The sequence below is a fragment of the Nycticebus coucang genome, chromosome 4, assembly GCF_027406575.1.
Source record: "Nycticebus coucang isolate mNycCou1 chromosome 4, mNycCou1.pri, whole genome shotgun sequence".
In the NCBI taxonomy this organism is placed as follows: Eukaryota; Metazoa; Chordata; class Mammalia; order Primates; family Lorisidae; genus Nycticebus; species Nycticebus coucang.
In genome coordinates, this window is record NC_069783.1 from 59,830,433 (window position 1) to 59,852,944 (window position 22,512).

General features: G+C 37.4%; 1 protein-coding gene across 4 annotated transcripts in view; it reads right to left on the reverse strand.

The window, feature by feature from the left end:
* The window catches only part of USP34 (ubiquitin specific peptidase 34), a 276,477-nt gene that overhangs the window by 146,659 nt on the left and 107,306 nt on the right, over positions 1–22,512 (reverse strand). For all 4 annotated transcript variants that reach the window (XM_053589538.1, XM_053589537.1, XM_053589535.1 and 1 more), the window contains exons 17-20: positions 21,799–21,914; positions 21,584–21,711; positions 7,284–7,373; positions 1,652–1,747 (exon numbers count right to left, since the gene is read on the reverse strand). In XM_053589538.1, the coding sequence (XP_053445513.1) occupies positions 1,652–1,747; positions 7,284–7,373; positions 21,584–21,711; positions 21,799–21,914 (430 nt within the window). The remainder of the gene's footprint in view (positions 1–1,651; positions 1,748–7,283; positions 7,374–21,583; positions 21,712–21,798; positions 21,915–22,512) is intronic.

Here is a 22,512-nt window from a genome sequence, read left to right on the forward strand (position 1 = left end):
GTTCTAGAAACAGACTGGGTACAAATGTTGGCTCTACTCTTTATGTGTAAACTTGGGCAAATTTTGTTGTTTCACAGCTTCAGGGCTCTCATTTTTAAAATGAGACTGCCTAACCTCAAACAGGTTACTGTGTATCTTAATACTGGGTACCTAAATGGTACCTGGTACACAGTAAATATCAATAAACACTGGCTACTTAAAAAAAAAAAATCATTATCATTCACATTCATAAATAAAAATGCAAAAAAGCCTCAAGTCTTCAAGTTCTAGGTGTCTCAGAAAGTGGTAGCTTGGTGGTTAGGGCGCCAGCCACATATACCAGGACCGATGGGTTCGAACCCAGCCTAGGCCTGCTAAACACACACGAAAAATAGCCAGGCCTATAGTCCCAGCTACTAGAGAGGCTGAGGCAAGAGAAGTACTTGAGCCCAAGCGTTTGAGGTCACTGTGAGGTATGACACCACAGCACTCCACTTGAGTGCGATAAAGTGAAACTGTGTTTCAAAAAAAAAAAAAGAAAGTGTTAGTACACAGCAGTTCCCAACTTTGTTGACACCAGGGACCCATTTCATAGAAGGTAATTATTCCACAGCCTGGAAGTAAGGACTGGGGCTTAGGGAAGGTGTGTGTATCTGAGAGAAAGAGGTAGAACTCAGGTAGTGATGCGAGTGATTAGGAAGTGACTCTAAATATAGATGAAGCTTCACTTGCCTGCCTGCTCACCTCCTGCTATGCAACCCAGTTCCTAACAGGCTGTGGAACCAGGGTTAAAGACCACAGCTCTAGGATGTAGTGAAATCTGAGAAAGGAATTATTTTGTGAGAAGAGGTTAAGTGAATTATTTTTGGAAGTGAATAAATATACTTCAAAGGTCTATGATTTTTCTGAACGCTTATATAGTCTGCTTGGTTTCTATTTATGTGTAGGTATGCTATGTGCAGGCTTTCTCAGTCAGCACTGTAATTACTTCTCTTACTCAATGATACACATGCCAATAATGACAACGAGCTGGTTTCCTCAACTTTGGCATCAGTCAATACCAATCAGTTTACCAGCAGAAACCTTTTCAATTTTTCATTCATGTTCTTATATGAACCTTTACACACAGCTATACAATACCCATAAATTTCCAATAAATCTTGTCAAGTCACTTGAATATACCCAGAGAAAACTTTTGAAATACTGTATATAATACAATGTTACCAGTTATACTACCACTTTTAAAATCTTCCACACATCCTAAATTGTCTAATACTAGTATTCTATGATAATAACTAAAGAAAATGTTTAAAATTAACTATTTAAGCATATTCTTTAAGAAGTAAATATTTATAAATTTTAACATCAATATATTAAGGTAAGCATTGATGATTTCTGAAAAATACATTTAGCTTTGATTCCTAGAAACATCTTTGAACAAATCTCAACAACGTAAGTTAATCAATTCCCCAAGACTAAGAATTATAAGAGTAACCTGATGAACAATCTTTCAACTTAAAAAACTTCTATCCAGCCTTTCTTTTATAACCTTACACAAATTTTCTGTTACGTTTATTTACTACATAAAAGAACAGCAGTCAGAACACTGGAAAATTCTCTTTTAGAGGACAATCCACATTTGAACTACTTAACATGGCTAAGAGGTACTTACAGTGCATGCTTTTGTCTTCCTTCTCTTACAGTCTGAATGTAGTATACCAAATTATCAAAGAAAAGCTTCATCATGTTCAGTTCTTTTTCTGCCCACCTAGCCCGATTAAAAGGGAAAAATAATTTTAAAGGGAACGGAGTAAGAGAAAAAAAGAACTATGCTAGACAGATAAAATGTTTATCTTAAAAAATTTTTCAAATGTATAATTTTTTAATTATCCAACTTGTTCGAGTTTTTTTTTTTTTTTTTGAGACAGTAACTCACTTTGTTGCCCTTAGCAGAGTGCCATGGAGTCACAGCTCACAGCAACTTCAAACGCTTGGGCTTAAGCAATTCTCTTGCCTCAGCCTCCCAAGTAGCTAGGACTACAGGTGCCCGCCACAACATCCAGCTATTTTTTGGTCACATTTGCCATTGTTGTTTGACAGGTCCAGGCTGGATTTGAACCCACCAGCTCCGGTGTATGTGGCTGGTGCCTATCTGCTGAGCTACAGGTGCTGAGCCTCAAGTTTTATTTACAGCTAAATGATAAAAAATATAAAACAATGCTCCTTAATTTTATCAACTTAAACAATTATTAAAAAAACTCAATACTCAATACCTTTTAAAGTAATAAAATACCTGTTAGAGTGCTATTATAAATGACTAATATAATATCAAAGTAATGATACCATTCCATATAATGAAGGACTACAAATATGTGCCTTGTCTCTAAGTTAGCAAATGCCTGGTATGTAGAAGGCTTAAAATAAATTTATAAATTTTTAAATTGTCAATAATTTGCTTATTGTTAAGAAAAATGTCATTCCTATCAAAATACCAACACCGTACTTTCAAGATTTGGAAAAAATGATTCTGTGTTTTGTATGGAACCAGAAAAAACCCCGTATAGCTAAGGCAGTTCTTAGTAATAAAAATAAAGCTGGGAGCATCAGCATACCAGATTTTAGTCTGTACTACAAAGCCATAGTGGTCAAGACAGCATGGTACTGGCACAAAAATAGAGACACAGACACTTGGAATCGAATAGAAAACCAGGAAATGAAACTAACATCTTACAACCACCTAATCTTTGATAAACCAAACAAGAACATACCTTGGAGGAAAGACTCCCTATTCAATAAATGTTGTTGGGAGAACTGGCTGTCTACATGTAAAAGACTGAAACTGGACCCACGCCTTTCCCTACTCACAAAAATTGATTCAAGATGGATAACGGGGGCCGGCCCCATATACCGAGGGTGGCAGGTTCAAACCCGGCCCCGGCTGAACTGCAACCAAAAAATAGCTGGGCATTGTGGCGGGCGCCTGTAGTCTCAGCTACTCGGGAGGCTGAGGCAAGAGAATCGCTTAAGCCCAGGAGTTGGAGGTTGCTGTGAGCTGTGTGATGCCATGACACTCTGCCAAGGGCCATAAAGTGAGACTCTGTCTCTACAAAAAAAAAAAAAAGATGGATAAAGGACTTAAATTTAAGGCATGAAACAATAAAAAGCCTCAAAGAAAGCATAGGAAAAACACTAGAAGATATTGGCCTGGGGAAAGACTTCATGAAGAAGACTGCCATGGCAATTGCAACAACAACAAAAATAAACAAATGGGACTTCATTAAACTGAAAAGCTTCTGTACAGCTAAGGAGACAACAACCAAAGCAAAGAGACAACCTATACAATGGGAAAGGATATTTGCATATTTTGAATCAGACAAAAGCTTGATTACTAGGATCTATAGAGAACTCAAATTAATCCACATGAAAAAAGCCAACAATCCCATATATCAATGGGCAAGAGACATGAATAGAACCTTCTCTAAAGACAGAAGAATGGCTAACAAACATATGAGAAAATGTTCATCATCCCTATATATTAGAGAAATGCAAATCAAAACCACCCTGAGATACCATCTAACCCCAGTGAGAATGGCCCACATCACAAAATCTCAAAACTGCAGATGCTGGCGTGGATGTGGAGAGAAGGGAACACTTTTACACTGCTGGTGGGACTGCAAGCTGGTACAACCTTTCCGGAAGGAAGTGTGGAGAAACCTCAAAGCACTCAAGCTAGACCTCCCATTTGATCCTGCAATCCCATTACTGGGCATCTACCAGGAAGGAAAAAAATCCTTTTATCATAAGGACACTTGTACTAGACTGTTTATTGCAGCTCAATTTACAATCGCCAAAATGTGGAAACAGCCTAAATGCCCACCAACCCGGGAATGGATTGACAAGCTGTGGTATATGTATACCATGGAATACTATTCAGCTATTAAAAAAAATGGAGACTTTACATCCTTCATATTAACCTGGATGGAAGTGGAAGACATTACTCTTAGTAAAGCATCACAAGAATGGAGAAGCATGAATCCTATGTACTCAATTCTGATATGAGGACAATTAATGACAATTATGGTTATGGGGGGGGAGGAAAAGCAGAGAGAGGAAAGGAGGGAGGAGGGCGGGGCATTGGTGCGTGCCACACCTTCTGGGGGCAAGACATGATTGCAAGAGGGACTTTACCTAACAAATGCAATCAGTGTAACCTGGCTTATTGTACCCTCTATGAATCCCAACAATGAAAAAAAAAAATAAATAAATAAATACCCAGATGTGGAGTTCTAAACTAATCTATAAATACTAGAATAAAAAACAGAAACAGTGGGCAGTGCCTGTGGCTCAAGTGAGTAGAGCGCCGACCCCATATACCAAGGGTGGTGGGTTCAAACCCGGGCCTGGCCAAACTGCAACAAAAAATAGCCAGGCGTTGTGGCGGGTGCCTATGGTCCCAGCTACTGGGGAGGCTGAGGCAAGAGAATAGCCTAAGCCCAGGAGCTGGAGATTGCTCCTGGGCTGTGATGGCACGCGCTCTACCAAAGGCAATAAAGTGAGACTCTGTCTCTACAAACAAAACAAACAAAAACAGAAATAGTGATGAACACATTCAGAGATCCTAGGGTCTAAACTTCTGTAATTAGCATAATGTATTTTATGTTATACTTTATTAGCAATGTATCTGCTAAAAGATATAAATACCTAAGAATAAAAACTCCAAAATTTCTAATGTAATTTAAATCATGTCTTTGCTATAGATATATTTTCAATACAGGATACTTTCAGCTTTCCACTCAATGAAAGTCAAATGGTAGAAGAAAACATTCGGCAAAGCTTGAGTTTGAAACCAATATACTTGTTGTGTGGTTTTAGGCAATTAACTGACCTTCTGAAGTCTGTCTGCTACCTGAACATCTGCTAAAAGAGTTGGGGACAAAAGTTTCCAACTTTAAAATATGAGTCATTAGTTTAAAAAATAACATATACCTAATGTTGAGTGCTGCTATACGTAATGGATTCAAAAAAAATGAAGGTTTTTGTTGTTAGCAATTCTAATGAACGATAGGAACGTAGAGTTCTTGAAACAGTGGTATGCTTTATGAGATTTAGGATACCAGTCTCATGTTGTAATGGAAACTCTAGGAAATGCTCTTAATAAAGCTTATTTATGCTTAATTCAAGGAACAAGTTAGAAGGACTTCAACTCGATATATTTATGTTCAGGTACTTGGTAAGAACCCAATTTTCAGAGACTCCCATTTTTATATAAGAATGTGACTCCCTGGTACGAACCAATTCAAGTGACTACTGTGTAACGATTCTCCCAAGTTAGCTCCAAATGAATGCCTTCACTGCATTTAAAATTCTAAACTCAGCCACTTCAGGCTGGGCGTGGTGGCTCGCATGCTTTTAAGCCTGGCACTCTGGGAAGCTAAGGTACGAAGATAGCTTGAGCTCAGGGGTTCCAGACCTGCTTGACCAAGAGCGAGACTCCATCTCTACAAAAATTAGAAGTAGTCCCAGCTACTTGGGAGAGGCTGAGTCAAGAGGATCTCTTGAGCCGAGCAGTTTGAGGTTGCTATGAGTGAGGTTGATGCTGTACCACTCTAACTTGGGCAACACAGTAAGACTCTGTCTCAAAAATATATAAACAGGGCCGTGCCTGTGGCTCAGTGGGCAGAGTGCCAGCCCCATATACTGAGGGTGGCAGGTGGAACCTAGCCCAGGCCAAACTGTGATGAAAAATAGCTGAGCACTGTGGTGGGTGCCTGTAGTCCCAGCTACTTGGGAGGCTGAGGCAAGAGAATCACCTAAGCCCAGGAGTTGGGGGTTGCTGTGAGCTGTGTGATGCCACAGCATTCTATGGAGGATGATAAATTCCGGTGCTTAGTTTGGGTGCAGGAGCTCACGCCTGTAATCCTAGCTCTCCGGGAGGCTGAGGTGGGAGGATCCCTTGAAGTGTGGAGTTTGAGACCAGCCTGAGCAAAGGGAGACCCTTCTCTAACTTCAGCCACTTAAAAATTATAGATAAGCCAATGAAAAAGGACTCAAATCATTCTTGTACTTCACTGATACTAAATGCTTTTCTCACCCCTCTTTTAAGCGTTTTAGGGACAGAACTTCACTAGAGTGATTTCATAGTATTAATAAAAGAAAGAGATTTTCTAAGATAATTCTAAAAAGAATAGAGGTACAAGTTAAACATATCACCCTTTAAAACAACAATAAAGAATAAGCAATATGAAAAAACAAAATATAGAACAGAGATATGATTCAGAAATAACTTCATCCAATTTGGAACTATAGTGCAGACTTCCAAGAATTTTTGAAATGATAATTTTAAAAAATGTTAAATGTTTTCATTTTGAAAACAAGTAAGCACTTATGCTACCTAATCTTAGATTTGAGAAGGAAGCATTCACACACTAATTCATTCACAAATGAATTCTTCAACAGATCTGATAATGAAATTTAAATGCCTCCTAAACCTCTTAACAAGTTTATTTAGAATAAAGTATGCAACATATTTTCTTAGATTAGTGAATTGTTTGTGGCTGCCAACTTTCTCTAGACTTATAATCAACCAAAAGATGGGATTGTTTTTATACCAAAGAATTCTTTTAAAAGAATTATAAAAGATTTTAAAAATTTTTAAATCTTTCTTTGGAAGAATTCTTTAAAGATTCATTAATCATTAGTTCTCTATACATGTAAAAGAGTATATTTTGAGTATCCCTTATCTGAAATGCCTGGGACCAGAAGGTGTTTCAGATTTTGGATTTTTTTTAAGATTCTGAATGTCTGAATATCCCTAATCTGAAAATCCAAAATCCAAAATGCTCCAATGAACATTTGATTATCATGCCAGCAATCAAAAAGATTAGGATTGTGGCATTTTGGATGCTCCACCTGCAACAGGGTGGTATCAAGATCATCCCTAACTTAACGGTAGGTTTAGAATCAATTCCCACTAATAGGAAAAATTAAACACATCCAAGGATGCTGATTTCAGTGTGGAACTTCTTCAATTCTTCTACTGTAGCCACATATAATAAAAATAGTCTCTGTAAGAGTATTAATTGCTATCATACTGTTCTCAAACAAAAAACAAGTCAGATTTTCCTACTGTTTGGGATATAAATCTTCACAGGGCTAAGTGGCAGAGAAACCTAAAGAAACATTTAAACCACATCAAACTCAAATTTTCCTGGTAGAGTAAACGATGGTAAGTTATCAAAACCTCGATAAATAACTACAATTTGAAATAAATCTTACAAATACTTTTATTGCTTTGATTTACTTACATTGTAATCCAATGTGTATCATAACTGCTCCCAAACTGCTGAAAAGTGCCAAACAATTTTGGTAGAAGACGAAGTGAAATTACAACTGATCTAAAACAGAAAAAACAGGTTATTTACAGAATAATTTTAACTACAAGTGATTGTAGCTTTCTATAGAAATTCAGCTACTGAAAATCTTAAATTGCAAAAAGTTTAATGAATTTTACACATAAATATGCAAACATTAATTTTTTTTTTTCTGGGGTGTAAATTCATTTTATACACTGTGTGTAAGGGCAGGAAATCCAAGTTTTAAACTTCCAAGAACAAGGCTCGGCACCTATAGCTCAGCAGCTAGGGCGCCAGCCATTTATACAGGAGCTGGTAGGTTTGAACCCAGCCCAGGCCTGCCAAACAACGACAACTACAACGAAAAAACAGCCAGGGCTTGTGGCAGGTGACTGTAGTCCCAGCTACTTGGGAGGCTAAGGCAAGAGAATGGCTTAGGCCCAAGAGTTTGAGGTTGCTGTGAGCTGTGATGCCACAGAACTCTAATAAGGGTAACATAGTGAGACTCTGTTTCAAAAAAAAAAAAAAAAAAATTCCAAGAACACTTTTAAGATGAAACACACAGTAAGTATCTGGGTATAAAAGTAAGTCAAGAGCATATAAAAAAAAAAAAATCACTTTTTTTCATGAAAGTATTTTTACCAAGTCAATGTTATCACTTTCTCTCTAATTCTCACTTAATATGACTTGCATTCAAATTGAGAATCACTGACTTATGAACCATGTTAATACCACACACCCAAAGTATGAAGGAGCAGAAAAGGGATAGGGAATCACTTCAAGAAAATGCAAGTGTGCCTATTCTCTCTCAGAAAAGAACAGCCATAGGGAAGATACTGACATACAAATCCGGGAAGGAGAAATGAAGTTGTCTGCATGAACCTCAAAAGAAACAGGGAATTGGGCGGCGCCTGTGGCTCAGTGAGTAGGGTACCGGCCCCATATGCCGAGGGTGGCGGGTTCAAACCCAGCCCCAGCCAAATTGCAACAAAAAAATAGCCGGGCGTTGTGGCGGGCGTCTGTAGTCCCAGCTACTCGGGAGGCTGAGGCAAGAGAATCGCGTAAGCCCAAGAGTTAGAGGTTGCTGTGAGCCGTGTAACGCCACGGCACTCTACCGCGGGCCTTACAGTGAGACTCTGTCTCTACAAAAAAAAAAAAAAGAAAAAAAGAAACAGGGAATTGTTTTGTTTTTCTTGAGACACAGTTTTACACTGTTGCCCTGGGTTGAGTGCTATGGCATCATCATAGCTCATAGCAACCCCAAACTCTTGAGCTGAGGAGATCCTTTTGCTTCAGCTTCAGGAGTAACTGGGACTACAGGCGCCCACCACAATGGCCAGCACATTTTTCTATTTTTAGTAGAGACAGGAGTCTCCTTCTCTGGCTGGTCTCAAACTCCTGAGCTAGAGTAATCCACCTGCTTCAGATTTCCCCAAGTGCTAGGATTATAGGCATGAGCCACAGTGCCCAGCCAGAAAAATCAATTTTGATGAAGAAATGAATTTTTCTTTTGAGCTTTGGAGCCAATATTGCCTCAAAGTGCTGGTACTCTACCCACAAAAACAGTACGTAACTAAGTCCCAACACTGCCAACTTTTAGAGAAAAATACCAGTGGTATCAAAACGCTTCTGAAACAGGTGTGCACTTCTGAAACTGAGGTAAATACTTAATAGGAGAAATTAAAAAACTTTGTTTCTGGGCGGCGCCTGTGGCTCAGTCGGTAAGGCGCCGGCCCCATATACTGAGGGTGGCGGGTTCAAACCCAGCCCGGACCAAACTGCAACCAAAAAATAGCCGGGCGTTGTGGCAGGTGCCTGTAGTCCCAGCTACTCGGGAGGCTGAGGCAAAAGAATCGCTTAAGCCCAGGAGTTGGAGGTTGCTGTGAGCTGTGTGAGGCCATGGCACTCTACCAAGGGCCATAAAGTGAGACTCTGTCTCTACAAAAAAAAAAAAAAAAAACAAAAACAAAAAAAAACTTTGTTTCTAAATAAAACCAAAAGTATTTAGGGCTTGGCGCCCATAGCTTTGTGGTTAGGGCTCCGGCCATAAACATTGCGGTTGGTTCGAACCCTGCCCGGGCCTGGCTAAACAACGACAACTAAAAAATAGCTGGGCATTGTCACAGGCACCTGTATTCAAAGCTACTTGGGAGGCTGAGGCAAGAGAATGGCTTAAGCCAGATTTTGAGGTTGCTGTGAGCTGTGACACTACAGCATTCTACTGAGGTGAGATAGTGAGACTTTGTCTAAAAAAAAAAAAAAAAAAAAAAGTATTTAGGTTAGACTACAAAGTCCTGTATGATCTGCCTCCATTCCTCCCATCATTCTAATTTTATTTCCTTCATCTTCCTCGTTGCTATTATCTTAACACCAACAAGCATGCTCTTGCCTCCGGGCCTTTGCTAATGCCTCTACTTAGAGACACTTTCTTAAGGTTGTCACAGCTGTCAACATAATGACCCTAACAACTATAAAACTAATAGGAGATACACACAAAGAAAAAAATATATAGGAGCAATGTTACCCCGTTTCCCCAAAAATAAGACATACTCCGAAAATAAGACCTACTTACAGGAAAGATAAGACGTCTCCTGAAAATAAGACCTAGCGCATCTTTGGGAGCACACCTTAAAAGAAGACACTGTCTTATTTGGGGAAACAGGGTATCTTAAATCGCAAAAGCAGATGTCAAAATTGTTTACATAATGTTATTTCAGCAATGTCTTTAAGATATAAAAAGAAAAAGACAAAAGATTCCGTATCTTATTTCCCTTAAGAAGAAACTTACATAGTGGCAAGTCTTACAATGAATGTTCATGGTATTGTTTTCTGAAGACTTTATTAAATTCTCTTTCTTACAGTCAATGGTGTTGAGTCTACATTGTTTAAATGTTATTTACTTCCTAAATATTCTTCAATAAATGTATCTTCATCTTATAAAATACAATGTGGAAGAATAAGCATAGGATGTTTGACAGAGAAACAAAAAGGCAGGCATAAAGTGGAAGTTAATTAACCTGAGTGGATAATTCTGTGGTTCACAAAACAGAAGAAACCAAAATAGGAACGTAGAAACGGGACTCACCTTCCTTCAACTCCTACCCTAAGGGAATGCTTTTCTCCACAAATTATAATATAAATGTTGAACTACTGAGAAGTCATCAATACATCATATGTAACTAAAATATTCTCGGAGTTTTTCCTAAGATTATCATAAAATTTCCAACTTCTCTCCCATTAAAAAAATTAAGTTCCAAAGAACAGATACAATTTAAGTGCTACATATTTAATAAAATAATGACCAAATCCAGACTCCAAACACTAAAATCTTTTCTTTAAATTGATAAATCAAATTGGAAAGGAAAATTGATGTAATGTACAGCATTTAAATGAAAAAATAATGACATAATACAGAATGGAGAAGATCATTTATGTGCTTTTTGACAATAATATATAGAATTTATATTTTGGTGATAAAGAAAAATTTACAAGATCAAATCTACCAGTATCCAAATACAAAAACATAATATGTTCAGCATAAAAAGGCTCAATAACCTCGAATAGCAAGACGTTAATTTTAGACTCAACTGATATTACCCTAAATTGCACTAGCTGCTTGCTTTATTCCAAAAGTTTTCGTTGTAATCAAAAACTTATTGGTGGCACCTGTAGCTCAGACAGCAGGGCACCAGCCACATATACTGAGGGTGGCGGTTTCAAACCCAGCCTGAGCCTGTTAAACAACAATGACAGCTGCAATGAAAAAATAGCTGGGCATTATTGCAAGCACCTATAGTCCCAGCTACTGGGAGGTTGAGACAAAGGAATTGCTTAAACCCAAGAGTGGGAGGTTGCTGTGAGCTGTGACACCACAAGCACTCTACCCAGGGCAACAGCTTGAGATTCTGCCTAAAAACAAACAAACAACAACAAAAAAAAAAACCTTATGACTAGACAATGATGTGGTGTTCCCCTAAAAATTACAAGGCATTCTTTGACTATTTTTATTGTTTCATACCTTAAATTTAAGTCCTTTATCCATCTTGAATCAATTTGTGAGTGGAGAAAGGTGTGGGTCCAGTTTCAGTCTTTTACATGTGGATATCCAGTTCTCCCAACGCCATTTATTGAATAGGGAGTCTTTCCCCCAAGGAATGTTCTTGTTTGGTTTGTCGAAGATGAGGTGGTTGTAAGATGTTAGTTTCATTTTTCTGGTTTTCTATTCGATTCTAAATGTCTATGTCTCTATTTTTGTGCCAGTACCATGCTGTCTTGACCACTATGGTTTTGTAGTATAGCCTAAAATCTGGTATGGTGATACCCCCAGCTTTATTTTTATTACTAAGAACTGCCTTAGCTATATGGGCTTTTTTCTACTTCCATACAAAACACAGAATCCTTTTTTTCCAGATCTTGGAAGTACGATGTTGGTATTTTCATAGGAATGGCACTGAATAGGTAGATTGCTCTGGGAAGTATAGACATGTTAACAATGTTGATTCTACCCAGCCATGAGCATGGTATGTTCTTCCATTTGTTAGTATCCTCCGCTATTACCTTTCTGAGGATTTCATGATTTTCTTTATAGAGGTCCTTCACCTCTTTTGTTAGGTGTATTCCTATTTATTTCATTTTCTTTGAAACTATGGTGAAGGGAGTTGTGTCCTTAACTAGCTTCTCATCTTCACTGTTATTGGCGTATACAAAGGCTACTGACTTGTGGACACTGATTTTATATCCTGAGACATTGCTGTATTTTTTGATGACTTCCAGGAGTCTTGTGGTTGAGTCTTTGAGATTGCCTAAGTAAAAGATCATGTCATCAGCAAAGAGGGAGAGTTTGATCTCCGCTGCTCCCATTTGGATTCCCTTTATTTCCCTGTCTTGCCTAATTTGGCTAGAACTTCCAGCACTATGTTGAATAGTAAAGGTGACAGAGGACAACCTTGTCTGGTTTCAGTTCTAAGAGGAAAAGCTTTCAGTTTTACTCCGTTCAGTAAAATATTAGCTGTGGGTTTGTCATAGATAGCTTCAATCAGTTTCAGAAATGTGCCACCTATGCCTATACTCTTCAGTGTTCTAATTAGAAAAGGATGCTGGATTTTATCAAATGCTTTTTCTGCAGCTATTGGGAGGATCGTATGGTCTTTTTTTGCTTCTGTTAATATAGTGGATAACATTTATGGACTTGTGTATGTTAAACCAGCCTTGTATTCACGGGATGAAACCTACTTGATCGTGATGTATAACTTTTTTGATGACGAGCTGTGATCTATTGGCTAGGATTTTGTTGAGAATTTTTGCATCTATATTCATTAGCGAAATTGGTCTGAAATTCTCCTTTTTGGTTGGGTCTTTTCCTGGTTTTGGCATCATGGTGATATTTGCCTTGTAGAACGTGTTGGGAAGATTCCTTCCTCCTTAATTTTTTGGAATAATTTCTGCAGTACAGTAATAAGCTCTTCCTTGAAGGTTTGATAAAATTCTGGTGTGAAGCCATGTGGACCAAGGCATTTATTTGTTGGAAGCTTTTTCATTGTTTCTTTAATTTCAGTGTTTGAAATTGGTCTGTTCAGGAGCTCTATTTTTTCCTGGCTAAGTCTAGGGAGAGGATGTGATTCCAAATATTGATCCATTTCTTTCACATTGTTAAATTTCTGGGCATAGAGTTTCTTGTAGTATTCAGAGATGATCCCTTGTATATCGGTGGCATCAGTTGTTATTTCCCCTTTATCGTTTCTGATTGAGGTCACTAGAGATTTTACTTTTCTATTTCTAGTTTGGCCAAAGGTTTATCTATTTTATTTATTTTTCAAAAAAACCAACTCCTTGTTTCATTAAATTTCTGAATGATTCTTTTGTTTTCAATTTCATTGATCTCTGATTTAATTTTGGATATTTCTTTTCTTCTACTGGGTTTAGGCTTAGATTGTTCTTCTTTTTCCAATTCATAACATGGCTGTGAGTTTGTTGATGCATTTTCTTTCTGTTTTTCGAATGTAGGCATCTAAAGCGATAAATTTTCCTCTCAAAACTGCTTTTGCAGTATCCCACAGGTTTTGGTAGCTCGTGTCTTCATTGTTGTTATGCTCAAGCAAGTTAGTGATTTCCTGTTTTATTCCTTCCTGCACCCAACTATCATTCAACAGAAGGTTGTTTAATTTCCATGCCTTTGTTTCTGTTGGAGTTGAGTTCCACCTTTACGGCCTTGTGGTCTGAGAAGATACAAGGTAAAATTTCAATTCTTTTGATTCTGTAGAGGCTGTTTTGTGGCCTAGGATAAGATCAATTTGGAGAATGTTCCATGAGGCGATGAGAAGAATGTATATTCTTTACCTTTGGGATGGAGTGTTCTATATGCGTCCATCAAGCACAGTTGTTCTAGGGTCTCGTTTAAATCTCTTATATCTTTGTTTAATTTGTTTAGAGGATCTGTCCAGCTCTGTAAGAGGAGTGTTGAAGTCCCCTGTCATTATGGTATTATCGGATATCCTACTGCTCAGACTGAGGAAGGTCTGTTTCAGGAATCTGGGAGCATTTAAATTGGGTGCATAAATATTTAGAATTGAAATGTCTTCTTGTTGTATTTTTCCCTTGACCAATATAAAGTAGCCATCTTTGTCTTTTTTGACTTTAGTTGCTTTAAATCCACATGTATCTGAAAATAAGATCGCAACTCCTCTTTTCTTCTGAATTCCATTTGCCTGAAAAATTGTCTTCCAACACTTAACTCAGAGTTGTAATTTGTCTTTTGAAGCCAGATGTGTTTTCTGCAGACAGCAAATGGATGGCTTGTGTTTTTTAATCCAGTCAGCCAATCTATGCCTCTTCAGTGGGGAATTCGAGCCACTGAAGTGGCTTGAATCTGTAAGTGTGGTAGTGTTCTACTCATCTTATTTTGAGATAGTCCATTGCTTAGTTTTATCTTTTGCATCAGTGTGGAAGTTAGGTTCTGTCCTTTAATTGCTGACTTCTTACTTTGCTGCTGATCCACTGTGATGGTCAGTGTGTAGAACAGGTTGCAGTATTTCCTGTAGAGCTGGTCTTGTTGTGGCGAATTTCCTCAATGTTTGTGTATCAGTAAATGATTTGATTTCTACGTCAATTTTGAAGCTTAGCTTAGCAGGATATAGAATTCTGGGCTGGAAATTGTTCTGTTTAAGTAGATTGAAGGTAGATGACCATTGTCTTCTTGCTTGGAAAGTTTCATTAGGGAAGTCTGCAGTCACCCTGATGGATCTGCCCCTGTAGGTCAACTGGCGCTTACTCCTGGCAGGTTAAAGAATCTTTTCTTTTGTGTTGACTCTGGAAGGTTCATCACAATGTGTCTTGGAGAAGCTCGGTTAGAGTTGAGGCGACCTGGGATCCGATATCCCTCTGAAAGGAGTGTGTCAGAATCTTTGGTGATATTTGGGAAATTTTCATTTATAATATTCTCTAGTATGGCTTCCATTCCCCTGGGGCATTCTTCGTCCCCTTCTGGGATTCCTATAACTCGTATGTTGGAACGCTTCATAAAGTCCCATAATTCTGTCAGTGAATGTTCTGCTTTCTCTCTCCTCTTTTCTGCCTCTTTAAGTATCTGAGTTATCTCAAGAACTTTGTCCTCCACCTCCGAAATTCTTTCTTCTGCATGGTCTAATCTGTTGCTGATACTTTCTATTGCATCTTTAAGTTCCCTAATTGACTGCTTCAGTTCCTTCAGCTCTGCTATATTCTTTCTATATTCTTCATATAGTTCATCTCTTATTTGATTCTGTTTTTGGATTTCCTTTGGTTATTTTCCACTTTATCAGCAGTTTCCTTCATTGTTTGCATCATTTCCTTCATTGTTTTCATCGTGTGTATTCTAAATTCCCTTTCTGTCATTTCTAACATTTCTTTATAGGTGGAATCCTCTGCAGTAGCTACCTCATGGTCCCTTGGAGGGGTTGCTCTGGACTGGTTCTTCATGTTGCCAGGATTTTTCTGCTGATTCTTCCTCATGAGTGATTTCTTTTATCTGTTTTCTTAACCTAATTTTCTTTTCACTTCCTCTTGCTCTTTAACTTGCCATGCCTGACAAACAAAGCATAGGAAAAACACTGGAAGACACTGGCCTGGGGAAAGACTTCATGAAGAAGACTGCCAGGGCAATTGCAACAACAACAAAAATAAACAAATGGGACTTCATTAAACTGAAAAGCTTCTGTACTGTGAAGGAGACAACAACCAAAGCAAACAGACATCCTACACAATGGGAAAGGATATTTTCATATTTTGAATCAGACAAAAGCTTGATAACTAGGATCTATAGAGAACTCAAATTAATCCACATGAAAAAAGCCAACAATCCCATATATCAATGGGCAAGAGACATGAATAGAACCTTCTCTAAAGAAGACAGACGAATGGCTAACAAACACATAAAGAAATGTTCATCATCCCTACCTATTAGAGAAATCCAAATCAAAACCACCCTGAGATAGATACCATCTAACCCCAGTGAGAATGGCCCGGATCACAAATCTCAAAACTGCAGATGCTCGAGCGGATGTAGAGAGAAGGGAATACTTTTACACTGCTGGTGTGATTGCAAACTAGTACAACCTTTCTGGAAGGAGTATGGAGAAACCTCAAAGCACTCAAGCTAGACCTCCCATTTGGTCCTGCAATCCCATTACTGGGCATCTACCCAGAAGGAAAAAAATCCTTCATAAGGACACGTGCACTAGACTGTTTATTCTAGCTCAATTTATAATCGCCAAAATGTGGAAACAGCCAAAATGCCAACCAACCCGGGAATGGATTAACAAGCTGTGGTATAGGTACACCATGGAATACTATTCAGCCGTTAAAAAAATGGAGACTTTATAGCCTTTGGCATTAATGGAAGTGAAAGGCATTATTCTTAGTAAGGCCTCACAAGAATGGAGAAGCATGAATCCTATGTACTCAATTTTGATATGAGGACAATTAATGACAATAAGGTCACGGTGGGGGTGGGGGAAGTGGAGAGCAGAGAGAGAAAGAAGGAGGGCAGGGTGGAGAAAGGAAGAGCAGAGAGAGGGAAGGAGGGAGGGGGTGGGGCCTTGGTGTGTACCACACCTTTTGGGGGCAACACATGATTGCAAGAGGGACTTTGTCTAACAAATGCAATCAGTATAACCTGGTTTCTTATACCCTCAATGAATCCCCAAAAATAAAAAAAAAAAAAAAAGAAAACAAAACAGAACATGATTTCAGGCCCAGATAGTTATGCACAGACTTTCTACCCTCATGAACATCCCTTTTGGGAGTTGAGCAGGTGCTGGGCTAGTCACTACAGAGTGGCTATCCTGTATATTTTGGGTGTGTGGCACAAGCTTGGTGACTGACCCCTGTGACTCCCACACTACTGTGATAAAAATGCCCACACAAGTCCAGGGCAGCCTCATCGCTGTGCTGGCTCAGGGGCCACCTCCACCTGCCATGTCCAGGGACCCCAGGGTGCTTACCAATTGGAGGCACCTGCCCCATATCCTCAGAGGCATTAAGCTATGCTAAAATGGCTACATGCACAGGGCCAGACAGATGCAGGCCAGCCTGAAAGAAGGAGGTTATCTTGCCCTGAACCTGCCACGCATCCATCCCTAGGCAACCTTGTGTCGAAGAATTTGTGAATTTTGTGATCATCTTATAAACAGCACAATTATTTTGCACTCTAGTGTGTCTGTTAAAAGCAATAATTTATTTTCTATAAACATCTAAACTACACCACAATTTTGGTAAAAAAAAAAAAAAAATACAACGCAGCTTCATGTTGCCTTAGAACATCACAAACATTTGATGGTGGGCTTCACAGTAGAAGTTACAAACAGATAATTCTGCTTAATCTAGGATACCACATTCTACAGAGGTGTGTTCAACAAAACATCCAGTCATTATAAATTATAAAAATATATCATATATGTATGCATTATAAAAAATATTTAAAACATTAACATGAAATGCCATATACATTATAGTCTCCAGGGAGAGTAAACAAAACAAATTTATATTGTACCACCCATTTCTTTCTTTCTTTTTTTTTTTTTGCAGTTTCCCCACGTCTGGCATATGGGGCAGGCGCCTTACTCCTTTGAGCCACAGGCACCGCCCCTCTTTCTTTTTTTTTCCCAATTGATATGAGGGTACAAATAATTAGGCCATATTTCTTGCATTTGTAAGGCAAAGTCTACGTTGTAGCTATGCTTGTCACACAGGAAGTGTACCATATACCCTCATGGTGTTCCCACTGGGAAGGAACCCACTGACCCCACCCCATTTCTTAATTATATCAACCTCGACAAATAAATAAGATCCTGACACCTGCTATCATTTTAATTAAGAAATCATTTGTCCACAAAGGCAAAAAATTTGAAACATGGGTTAAAGTGCTTACAATGGCTCACGAAAGGCCAAAATAATAAAATGGACAGGTTCCCAGGCTAGTTATCAATTCAATTTTGAGGGGGGGTATAGAATTTCAGGGATGTCTAGGCACAAAATATAGATACCCTCCCCCTTTTAGTGAACACCGAAAACTTTTAAAAGAAGTGATTACAAACCAATGCCTGCTTCTACCCTACTCAATGGGCAGCAGAACTATCTCACTCATCTCGGTAACAAACACTTTTCAGCCTTCTCTTCCTGGCTCTTCCCTGAGATGGGAAAAGCTAGGTTGAGAGGGTGCCCTGTCCCAAAAGTAATGGAATTTTGATTAAGAGACCTATGTCTACCTTATGCTCACACTTTATGACAAGATTCTGCAAACCAGTCAATTGCATGATTTTTTTGAATAACTTTAAATTTTTTACACTGCTGAAATATTACTTTGTTCCTTATAAAACAATCTGCCTAAGGCTAAATGTGCATATCACACATCACATAAAGAGATTACGCTGTATATACATCTTTAAAAAGTGTTGATAATGGGGCTTGGCCCCCATAGCTCAGTGGTTAGGGCACTGGCCACATACACTGAGGCTGGCAGGTTCAAACCTGGCCTACAACTGGTAAACAATAATGACGAGTGCAACAAAAAAATAGCCGGGTATTGTGGCAGGTGCATGTAGTCCCAGCCTCTTGGGAGGCTGAGGCAAGAGAATCACTTAAGCCTAAGAGTTAGAGGTTGCTGTGAGCTATTACACCAGAGCACTCTACCAAGGGTGACATAATGAATCTATATCAAAAAAAAGTATATACAGAATGGTAGAATTATGAGGGCTTTATGAGAGAGCTTGGTTTCCTTAGAAGTAACTAGTTTATATTAACATTCCCCCCCAAAGGCAACTTTATTCAGCATCTTCTGCTTGCTAAAAAGTTAAAATAGAAAAAAACCTAAGTTCATTTTTAAAATAAATTGAAATATGACCATAGAAAAGCAAGGCAAATACTTTTTGCCACTGTATGGATGACAGAACAAGACCCTTAGAAAGAGAGGGAAGAGAAAGAGACAGAAGGAGAGAAAGAGAGAGAAATGCAAGCAAAACACTGACAGGTCTAGCAACCATAGCAAGAACAGAAAACAAAAAGGTTAGCACAGTAAAGATAAAAAGAAACAGAAACAAATCTTCTTTAAGTAGATGAAAAATAGACATCATAAAGACATATACCTTCCATTTTTCTGGTCAAATGTCAGGACTGTGGTAAAGGAGTTACAATTGGAATAGCTAATGTGCTTATTTAGATACAAGAAAAAACGTTTCTATTTTTGTCAGCATCCTTATACAACATTCTTAATGTGATGGTAAACTCAGAGGGCTAGGTCTGGAGAAAGCAACCTTGTGATTAGAACAGAGTTTTTCAACCCCAGTGACATTCTGGGTTGGAAATTCTTACGTTTCATGATGTCTTCTGCATTATAAAGTGTTAGCAGCATCCCTGGCCTGAAGTAACACCCTATCTCACTTACTAGTGTTGACAACCAAAAATATCTTCAGACATTGCCTCGCAGGGGGAAAACACCCCATTTAGAACTGGTTTACCAGGAAACCCAGACTAATGATGTTTACACGAAAACTTCACTAGTTTCAGCTGCTATCTATAGGACATGTTGCATACCATACAAACTAAAAATGCCACTACACTCCACGTATTGTCATATATTACTAATGTCATTCACCTTAAGACTTGTATGATATAAAAATCCTCCAAGGAGCAACGTTTGAAGGCAAAATTAACTTCACAATAGTTATGTTTACTAGATATTCAATAAACCATAGACTGTGGAATAGGGATTACCTCAGACAAATGAAAAATGATTTATCTTCATTTGAGGGTAGACAAATAAAGCCTTAATAAAAAAGTCCCAGACTGACAATTTTTCATTTTACACACAAATTTTTCCTTTTGTCTCTTTTGAATTTCCCTGCTTATGTAAGAAATGTGTGCTCACTGTAGAAAGTTGATAAACAAAAGGCATGAAGAAAAAATAACTCTATCTTCCCAAAAATAACCATATTGTAGAGATTACATTATGACTTATTTCTTGCAATCTTTTGAACAGAAGGATTTGCAAATATGTGCCCATATCATTATATAATCTTTGAAAAAGGAACTCTTAATTGCGCATATTTTATCTTTCATCCAGTCTTTTTACTTTTCACTGAAGTATAGCTGACACGCAAAAACGTGTATTAATCTAAGTGCACAGATCAAAATTTTGAGGTAAACACATCTATGGAACCAGTGCCCAGATCAAGAAATCAATATCAGAATCTCAGAAGCCTCCACATGTACCTTCCTACCATTAACAACGTAAGAGGAATCATTATCCTAACAATTAACAATACTTTCTTGTTTTTAAACTTGATATAAATATAATAGAATGGAGATGTACTCTTTTGTGCCTGATTTCTTTCATATAACAGTATGAGATTAATCTACATCATTCCATGTAGTTGTAGTAGTTCATTTGCTGTTACTGATATCTAGTGTTTCATTCTATAAACAGCTGTAATTATCCATCATGCTACTGTTTTTTTGGCATTGGATAAAGAATATTTAGCTATTTTGAAAAGTGCTGCTATTAATATTCTTGAATGTGTCTTTTGGTGACCATCTGGATAAATTTCTATTAGGCACATACTTAAAAGAGGAATTACTGGGTCATAAGGTATGCAGATGTACATATAGGGAACATAAATATAACCACCTTAAGAAAATTGATGCTTTCACAAAGACTTTTAAAAGAAAATTAACATTTTATAGTAATCTACATAAATGACATAATACCCAGCCATAAAAGAATTCTTTTTGAAGAATATATGCCAAAAGAGGCAATTAATCCACTAAGAGTCCTATCAGTGGCTTGAAAATAAGTAATTTTTCCATTATTCATGACTGCTCAAATAATAACCCTTTAAAGAAGAGAAATAAAAAATAAAATATTGAATACACTTTTTCTAATTCAATTTGAAAAAAATCTTTGAGGCACTTACATATTATATGAAACCAGACATTTATAACAGGCCTGCTCAAGTGTGAGGTGAAAACAATGTATTAATAACTAAACTGTCAACATATACACCAGGATGCTTTTACTACACGAAAGAACAGAACATTATTGAAGTAGTATAAGTAAAGGAAAACTTGAAAATGTTTCCCTTTACTGACAAAACAACACTAAAAATCAAGAAACTTGTAACCAGCTGAACCCAATGAGAAGTACCTAAATATGAGGCAAAACTTAAACTACAGAGAAACATTAAACTAATTCTGTTTTTTAAAGAACACGTTATTAAGGTATGGTTGATATACAAAGAGCTGCAAATATTTAATGAATATAACTTGATAAGTTACTAACCTAATTTTTAATGTACTACAGAAGCTAAGACACAAAAACTCCACCCAAATGAAAAAACAATGTTACCAATATGTTTATATTTTAGCTTAAGTTTGATTTCATTTATCTTATTTAGCCTCCTGTATATAAGACAGTTTAAGGACATTTAACTGCAATTTGAAAACAGTAATCACAGCTGTGTTCACAGCAGCAAGAAAAGAATACATATTATTCCTTTGTTTCTTTTGGAGGAGATCTACCAAGAGTGCTGAAAAGTGCTAATAAAAGCAATACTAAGTGACAAAATATGATCTCTGTGAAGGAAAAGTCTCTACATTATATAAATCCATAATTACCAAAAATAAATTGATATGGGTATATTAAATACTCTGAAAACACCACACTTGGTAAATAAGAATGCACAAAAAGAACTTTACTGCATAAAAATTTTTAAATTCCTCTTTACCTGTTGTTTCCTAAGTTTTCGAGGCAACCTTCAATGAATCTCATTCGAATTTGTCTATCCGTAAACCAACATACTAAGGAACAGAGAAGTTTCTCTGCTTCATTTATTAATCCTTCAGAAAGATTAACCTACAAAAAAAGTACATAAAGTTATTATTTATCCTAATTGCATCTTGCTGAAATTTTGTAATCTTTTGGCTCTATTAAATAACTTACTGCATCATCATCTTGGACTATATCCCACAACAAAGTGTTTCCTTTTTTGCATACATTATCCAAATTAATGTCTGTCACAGCATTACTGTTAAACTGATGTTTATGAACTGCAGGTCCTGAAGGGGCAAAACACAATACACTAAAGAAGAATGTAGCTGACTAAAATTGGAAATTATAGCATCCATAAAGTTAACAAACGAAAGTATAAGAATAATGCTCTTCTTTAGATCACAAAATAAAAATACAACACCAGTACAATACTTACCTTATGAATGGAAATGAATAGTACTAGAGGTTGGCAAGTCTAAAATAAAATATTCTTTCCATAATTTCTTTGCTATTTCTAATAAATATCATTACTTGATATTTTTCCCATGTCAAGAATTGTATATAAATACTTAGAATTAAAGAAGATAAAACTTATCTGAAATAATTCTTTAACCAAGGGACATTCCTCTAAATAACCTTCTGTATAGTCTCTTATAATCCCTACATTTAAAAAAATTATTGAAGATAATTTACGCCCAAAACAATCAATTAAATCAAAAGTATCTATTACAATAATCCAAGGCTGGGCTGCAATTCTAGCATTTGGGGATGCAAAGATAGGAGGACTGTTTGAGGCTACGAGATTGAGCAACATAGCAAGAGCCCTTCTCCATAAAAATTGAAAACTTAGCTAAGCTTGGCGGTATGGATTATGGGTGGGGAATG